Source organism: Babylonia areolata, chromosome 24, assembly GCF_041734735.1.
Source record: "Babylonia areolata isolate BAREFJ2019XMU chromosome 24, ASM4173473v1, whole genome shotgun sequence".
Taxonomy (NCBI): Eukaryota; Metazoa; Mollusca; class Gastropoda; order Neogastropoda; family Buccinidae; genus Babylonia; species Babylonia areolata.
In genome coordinates this window covers 11,562,106-11,570,085 of record NC_134899.1, presented here as the reverse complement: position 1 = coordinate 11,570,085, position 7,980 = coordinate 11,562,106, and the positions used below count along the sequence as shown (strand labels likewise).

Sequence of the window (7,980 nt, the reverse complement as noted above, 5' to 3'; positions counted from 1 at the left end):
CATTTGTCTTTTTTTTTTTTTAATCTTTTTTTGTCTCTTTTTGTCTCGTCTTTTTTTCTGCACATATACTTTTGTCTCCTCCCTTTTCTCTAAATCAATACTCATCTATTCACTCACAGCTCTTTATATGTTTGCATTTGCTTCTCTATCAATGGACGATCTACTTGCCACATGCAGTTCAATATCTTAGTGTTGACTGAGTGGTTGTATTGGTTTTCGTTGTTCAAATATATTTTCTGTCGGCTTGCCTGTCTGTCTCTTTCATTCGTCTCTCACTCCCTAGTTATCCTTTACCATGTTGAAGACATGCGCAAAGGAGAAGAAGGAGAAGAAAAAAAAGTAAGCGCTCAACCTACAGACAAGTCAGTTTTCGATGATCTATGAAAATGGGCACATTAGTAATTAATAACCACGAATACACCATGTAAATAAAAGGTGAATAAATAGATATCAAAATACGTACATATTACACGTGTCATAAATATGTTTGATACAGTCTTCTTCTTTTTTTCTTTTTTTTTTCTTTTTTCCCTTTTTTTTCGATTTTCATTTTCTTTTGCATAGCCGGATGGGCTCAAAGAACAGCTTGGTGCCAGGAGCTTATATGGGGTATAAAGATAGGCTTCAAAATCCCCGTCCTCCACAGTGGAAGGGGTGGTGAACCCGATACCCCATCGGGGAGTGGGCCACCCGCCAGCTGATAGCCGACTTGGTGGCTGATGACGGTTTCCGGGGTGGGGACAGAGGGGAGGGGGGGGGGGGGGTAAACAAATAAATGGATTCATAATTAAATCAAAGAATACATCTTTGAATTAGAAAAAAAAGGGGGGGGGGAGGGGAAGGTTAGTCGACAGAGGATTAGATAAAAATAAAACCTGAGGGGGGCGGGGTGGGAAGAAATAAAAAGTTAAATTAATAGATAAATGAATAAATTGTGTGTGTGTGTGTGTGTGTGTGTGTGTGTGTGTGTGTGTGTGTGTGTGTGTGTGTGTGTGTGTGTGTGTGTGTGTGTGTGTGTGTGTGTGTGTGTGTGTGTGTGTGTGTGTGTGTGTGTGTGTGCGTGTGTGCCTCTCTGTGTGTGTGCACGCGCGCTTGTGCGTGTTTGTGTATGTGCCAGTATGTAATCATGTGCAAACCTGTTTATTTACATGTGCGCGCGCACCCGTGCATGGGCTATTGCCCTTCTTCCTTTTATATGGCTGACATAGCTCAAAATGTTGCGCAAAATATTTGCTTTATTTTGCAAGCGCCTCTTCTTGTTGGAATACTGCTCCGCGGTTTTGAAGACACGACACATTATCGCAGTCACTCAGTGTCCGGGGCTGTGGCGTTTCTAGCGGGAGGCCAGAGACGAACAATAATTGTGGTTTTATTAATTAGATTTAATTGAAAGAACCTGTTGACAGACTTTTTCATCGTCAGGTAAGCCTGCTGCTGTGTTGAATCAAACACCTTTTGCCATGGCCTTCAATGCGTGGAGTGATATAACTGTGTTGCGCGTGCAAGTCACTGATCTAAAAATCGATCAGTGGGGTAGGTTCGTGTGGTTGTGACAGACAGCCTACGTGCCTAAGTTTTGGTTAATCATGGCGTCTAAATGTTCGCGGCGACTCTGACTGTGCAACGTTCTAGGAAAACTCAGTATGATTTCAGTATTCCGTTCTTGTTTGTACCTTCACAAGAAAATAACTGAGTTTTCCGAGCGTAAAGATTGTTGCGGTGAAATCATTTTCCCTCAACTCGGGCATTTTTTTTAGAAGGTAATATGATAAACTAATTTTCCTTAGAGACATTTATAATTTATATGATGTGCCGAACATGGACTCATAGAGTCCAGACCTACGAATATTGCATGATTATATTATCACTACTTTTTTTTTTCTTTCAAACAGCGGGCAGTTTCGTACCTATTCTTTCAACATGGCGACAGGCGGGGGTTTCGGAAGAAAGGACGAGGACTTTCGGTACACGTGCACTCTATGTATGGAACCATACTACGGCCGAAGTCCTAAATTCTTGCCGTGTTACCACTGTTTCTGCCTGCCCTGTTTGACAGCGTTGGAAGCGTCGGTTACCACAGCAACAACGCTCGAGGCTGCTAAATCCGAAGATGAAGCAAAGGATAAATCGGCTGATGCTGAAGGAAATGCTAAATGGGAAGATGAGGACAGTGATTCCACAGCCCCGGGTCTGAAGGTGGACAGCTGTGCCAGACAAGCTGACAGTGCCAGCGATCAGAAGACCTTTCTGTGTCCAGCTTGTCGTGCCCCTGTCACTGTGCCAGAAGGAGGGGTGGCTTTTTTGCAGGTACGTGACTCATTTGATTCATTTATATATTAATTATAACCAGAAAATTCCTGGACTTGCTGGCACCACTCCATGAAAATCATTGCACATGGGTAGATACCCGGAAGAGAATAACAACAACAAAAAAGGTATGAAAAAAAAGATGCTGTCCTAATGAATCCCTATGGACAAATTTTTTAGAGTAAAATCAAGGAGGGCAACTATTTTCTTTGGGATTTATTTGATTATATATATATATATATATAATGTGTGTGCGTGTGTGTGTGCTTTCGCACCCCACTTTACACACACACACACACCCCCACCCCCCGTCCCCCACTCCCACCTCCACGCCCCTTAACCCTAACTCCTCACCCTGGCTGACTCTTGCCAAGCAGCTAGTGATGCAGCTGTAAATTGTTTCACTGCTGTGCAATGAACCTGACATCTGAAAATTTTGACTGTGTCGCTATCAACCACCTCTGATCACCTGTCATTGTGTCAACGTGTTCAAAGGTATTCGTCTCACCTTCACAACGATAACAGTGGCGTGATTTGTTATCTACAAACCTGACTGTGTCACCCTGCGAGTAAAGCAATGTCTCGCAAACACCCTACTACCGGAGATTAGAAAAGAGAGATAAACCACTCGCGGCAGGCCCCTTCTTACTGTCTATAACAGTGCTGAAGCCGTTTTGGGGCACACACGCAGTGCGGAAGGGTGGGGGTAAATCACCCTCTCCTTCCCCACCCGAAGGAAACTGGTCGGTTCTGACGGTTCAGCTGCAGTAAAGCGAAAGTTACGCCTGGAATTTCCCACGTGTAGTAAGATTCGCTGTATACAATGAAAACCGATTCATTTTTGCTTTGGTTTTTAGCACGTTTGCATCTGCTTGAATGTAGATAATATAAAAAGAAAATAAAGCAGCTCCCCCCACCACCAACTCCCCCCCTCCCCCAGCGCAATGTTGCACATGAGAGAGACTGTTATAAATCATTGAACTGCGTTTTCGTAACGCTACTTTTTCTTCACACTTTCTGGTTTACATCACCATTTCTTAAAATAAAAAAAATAAAAAAAATAAAAAATATATATCAAAACATAAAACACATATTCAGCTCTGTCTCTCTTCTAACATCTGTCTATACATACATACATGAATACATATATACATAATTTCATATAGATCTATCAGTATGTAAATCTAAATCTATCTATATGTACATAATCATATATATAATTCATATATATACGAATGCTTCATGTTGCCCGAGCAGACCGTTGTATTGTGCTCTTTCTCTCTCTCTAAGTCTCTGTCTCTGTCTCTCTCTCTCGGGAGTTTTACATGGCTGTTAAAAGCATCTACGATTCTGTACTTGTATGTGTTCGTGACAAAGGTATTTATTCAGACTTTTTTCAGTGTCCAAGAGGGGTTAAGCAAGGTTGTATGCCAAGCACACAGCTGTTTTCCTTTTTCATCGGTGAATTGGCAGTGGAGTTATCAAAGAAGGGGAGACATGGAATACAAATGATACCTGGTGCAACAGATTTGCTCTTAATGCTATTTGCTGATGATGTTGTTCTCTTGTCTGACACACCCATAGGGTTACAAAATCAATTAAATGCCCTTAAGCAAGAAACAGACAGACTACAACAAACAGTGAATCTCGATAAGACCAATATTATAGTTTTCCGCAATGGAGGTCATCTTTCGACTCGTGAAAAATGGTGCTGTGGTGATAGGGAAATAAAAGTAACCAATACATATAAATATTTAGGAATGTTATTCACAACAAAATTGAGTTTGACATCTGCGTGGGATGAAGCAAACAGAAAAGGGAAAAAAGGTGTAATCCAAATTATAAAATCACTCAGGAGACTGCGTTCGACTGACGCTTTCCTTTCGTATGGGCGGGGCAAAGGCAGCTCATGAATAATGAATGCGTGTCGCGGCGCAGGCTGCCTGGCTTCAGCAATTTCTGCAAGTGGTTTATCTCTCTTTTCTAATCTCCGCTACTACCCAGCACACACACACACACACACACACACACAGAGATATAGGTGTGTGTGTGTGTGTGTGTGTGTGTGTGTGTGTGTGTGTCCCTGCCTGCCTGCCTGCCTGCCTGCCTGTATGTGAGTGTTAAAAATTATTGCAATATATTCGCAAAAGAAGAATTTGGTGTTTTCTTTTTATTTTGATTCGTTTGTTGTTGTTGTTTTTTATTTGTATGTTGATTTCTGTTCGATCGATTTGAGTGCTCAAACATTTATTTCTGAGTTACACCAACTTCCAGCTTATAGGGTATACTGTATGGTGAGTGTTGCCAATGTCCAACTGGACAGTCATTGTAAGTTTAGCTGTTACCATATTTCCTGTATCATGTAATGTTTGATAGTTCATATCAGGAGACTGGCGAATCAGAACCGAAGCGGTTGCTGGTAGATTAGAAGAAATAAAAAGTTGTAATTGCGGTGTATCAGATGGTCTGTTTATCTGTTGATATTCTCGAGAAACGAACAATAATTTTCGACTTCAGCACTATGTCAAGCTAACTACACCCTTCTATTGGTTTTCTTTCATTCTCCAATTGAACCGTGAAGTCATTGACTCTCCTTTGTTAGTTTGTTGGTTTCTTGTTGTCCATGCTTTTAATTATTTTTTTTTTTATCCTAACTGTTGCCATTTTATTTAGAAGCTTCATCCAGAATAGGCGATTCATAGGTCAAACAGAGATAGTGTACAAACTTTTTTTTTCTTTTTTCTCTTACAAAGCACATCTGAATAAGTATTGTTAGGATACCAAGTGTCAATCATGCTTTATCATAATATACGCGCTCTTTGAGTGCCTTTTACCCAGCTAATAATAAAAGCCATGACGACTGTTTCAAAATAGGGATAATCTGCACGGTATGTATACTTCAGTATGATGTCATTCGTTCCTACATACAATCACATGTATGACAAAATTCAAATTGATATTCAGTGTGTAAAACTGCGAAAATAAACACATCAGCATGTGGGAAAAAAAAAAAAAAAAAAAAAAAAAAAAAAAAAAAAACACCTAAAGCGGTTCCAAAGACTTTATGAAGGATTACTGAAGTTTTTTTCCTCCCTCCCTCCCTCCCTCCCTTCCTTCCTGACTCTTGCTTCTTTTTTTGATCAATTCATTCATCAGTTCATTTATTTGTTGTTGTAATTTGCTGTTTAGCACTCAACAGTTACTGCTACATTCATTCTCACTTACTAGCCGCCAGCCACTGTTTTCAGAGCAACTTCTACGTGGACCAAGAGCCAGAGACAGAGTACCCTCCCCTGTGCGACATGTGCGAGGAAGGAAACCAGCAAAGCGCCACCCACGTCTGCCAAGACTGCAGACTGAACGTTTGCCGAGCGTGCCGACGCCATCACGACATGTTAACACGTGATCACCACGTGACCGCCATCGGTCCCAGCCAGGCAGGCAAGGAGAGGGAGGGGGGGAGGGGGGTTTGCATGGTTCACCGGGACCAGGTGCTGTGCTTCCACTGCCGACAGTGCCAGGTGAGCATCTGCTTGCACTGCAAGTTCTCCTCGCACGAAGGCCACGACACCGTGGAGCTGTCTCGGGCTGCTCTGGCGGCCAGGGAGGAGATGGCTTCCCTGGTGACTTCGGCACAGCAGCAGGTAGGTGTGGGGGTGGGGTGGGGTGGGGTGGGGTGGACTAAGTTGTGCTGTGTGATAGTCAGTCGTGTCCGACTATGACCATCAGAACAGCAGAGGAGGCAGCTGCTGTCTCGACTATTTGGGCTAGAATTTGGTTATGGTGGGGAGTGTCTTGCCCAAGTTGCATCCCCACACTCTCGGCCAGGAGGGTTTTAGGACAGTCGGCGTTGGGATGGTACCCAAAGGGCCAGCTAGCCCCCAAGGCTGCTGCACTAAGAGCCAGTGCAATTTTACCACCTAGTTTGAGAGTCATCGTCCTTCACAAAAGACTAAGTTGTAAATGAGTTCCCATTGCAATGGAAAAAAACATTGACAATATTGCTTTTGCTATACTGAGCTATATTATGTAGCACTGTACTACTATAATGCTCTATGCTATGTTGTGCCGTTTGCCTACCAGTGGCATTGTTGCACTGTGTGCTACTTCAGTCGAACACAAGCTTCTGTTTTGTACAGTTTATAACCAGTATATGTTTTATTGTTGTTGTTTTTTTATAAATTATTTAATTTTACATATGTCACACACGTTTCTTTAGCCCCCATCCTCCAGTTCCCATCTCAGGAAATAACTTTAATGTATCCGGGAATAGGAGAACTAAAGCAATGCTTGCTTTGTGTGGGTGGTGGGGGGTGGGGAGGGGTGTGTGTGGAGACGACGGGGACATTAAGATGCATGTTGGTTGAGGTTTGAAGCGCATTCGGATGACACGATAAACCGAGGTCCCGTGTGCAATGAGCGCACGGAAAAGAACTCAAGGCAACAAAGGGGTTAGTCCCTTGCAACATTCTGTAGACAAATCCACATTGACAGGGAAACAAATTATCTTGCAGATTGAAAAAGGAACAAAGAAATTCCGACGCTCTGACCCTGGGGAGAACAGCCAAATTCCACACAGAGAAAAATGTTGACACAATACAATACAATACAATACAATACAATACAATACAATGTAAGTTTTGCCGTGTTTGACGCATTTATACGGAAGATTATATTGGATGTAAAAAAAGATGCACAGAAAGAGGGTCATAAAAAAAAAAAAAGTTTGTGTTGTATATCAGGTCCACACCATGCAGACCTCCCTCAGAAGCTTGGACCGCAAGGAACTGCAGCTGACGCGTCACGCGCAGGAAGCGACGCAAAAAGTTCACGCGCGCTTTGAGCAGCTCGTCACATGGGGCCGGAAGTCACGCGACCGACTCCTGGACGCCGTGTCCTGCAGAGAGGACGCCGACAGAGGTCAGATTCTGACAGAGAAGTCGGCCACCACTACCGTCGTCAACGCACTCAGCTCCCTCGTCTCGCGTGCGGTGACGGCGCAGTCAGCAGGGAACGACCTGGATGTGGTGTCGCTGAGAAACGAGCTGAAGGCGGCGCTGCTCAGTGATGACATGCTGGAGCGTCACCGGCAACAGGCGGCGAGTCAGGATACGGCCTGGTCTTGGAGGTACGACGACCAGTCCGGTGCAGCGACCTCCCTGCAAGCTGCAGACGTGCAAGCTTACATGGGAACCTTGGAGGACGAAGGGGATACCACCACTACTGCTGCCTGACCAGGCCACCAAGCACGTATCCCTTCAGGACCTTGTGGCCAGAGTTGACCGATTTGTGGCCGACGCCAACGCCAAGATGTCAGCACTGACAGACAAGGAAGCTGATGTTGAGAAGAAAATGACGTCACTGGGTGATGAGCTGACGTCCGTGAAGAAGGAAGCAACTGACCAGAAAGAAAAAATGACGTCACTGGGCGATGAGCTGACGAAAGCAAAGCGTGAAGTAGCGTCACTCGTCGACAATGTGACGTCATTGAAGAGTGAAGCGACTGATCAAAAAGAGAAAATTACGTCACTGGGTGACGAGCTGACGAAAGCAAAGAGTGAAACAGCGTCAATCGTCGACAATGTGAAGTCCTTAAGGAAAGATCAAAACGAGAAACTGGAGTCTCTCAGAGAGAAAATCGGTGAGTATGCCTAAGTTGTGAATCTCTCTTCC

At 43.8% G+C, this 7,980-nt stretch overlaps 1 protein-coding gene across 3 annotated transcripts; it reads left to right on the top strand.

Moving 5' to 3' along the window:
• Window positions 1-1,306: 1,306 nt before the first annotated feature.
• On the top strand, window positions 1,307-7,684 carry LOC143298810 (E3 ubiquitin-protein ligase TRIM56-like). Of its 3 annotated transcripts, none has more exons than XM_076611788.1 (4): window positions 1,307-1,422; window positions 1,893-2,307; window positions 5,556-5,951; window positions 7,050-7,684. In XM_076611788.1, the coding sequence occupies exons 2-4, from the start codon at window positions 1,921-1,923 to the stop codon at window positions 7,539-7,541; spliced, it is 1,275 nt and encodes a 424-aa protein (XP_076467903.1). In that variant the 5' UTR covers window positions 1,307-1,422; window positions 1,893-1,920; the 3' UTR covers window positions 7,542-7,684. The 3 variants fall into 3 exon arrangements, with proteins under 3 accessions (XP_076467903.1, XP_076467904.1, XP_076467902.1); XM_076611789.1 differs by having other exon boundaries at window positions 1,324-1,760; XM_076611787.1 differs by having other exon boundaries at window positions 1,324-2,307.
• The last annotated feature ends 296 nt before the right edge of the window (window positions 7,685-7,980 follow it).

Coding starts and splice junctions, on each gene's coding strand:
- LOC143298810 (XM_076611788.1), top strand. CDS start 1,921: ATGGCGACAGGCGGGGGTTTCGGAAGAAAGGACGAGGACTTTCGGTAC. Junction 2,308..5,555: donor GAGGGGTGGCTTTTTTGCAG/GTACGTGACTCA, acceptor CACTGTTTTCAG/AGCAACTTCTACGTGGACCA. Junction 5,952..7,049: donor TGACTTCGGCACAGCAGCAG/GTAGGTGTGGGG, acceptor GTTGTATATCAG/GTCCACACCATGCAGACCTC.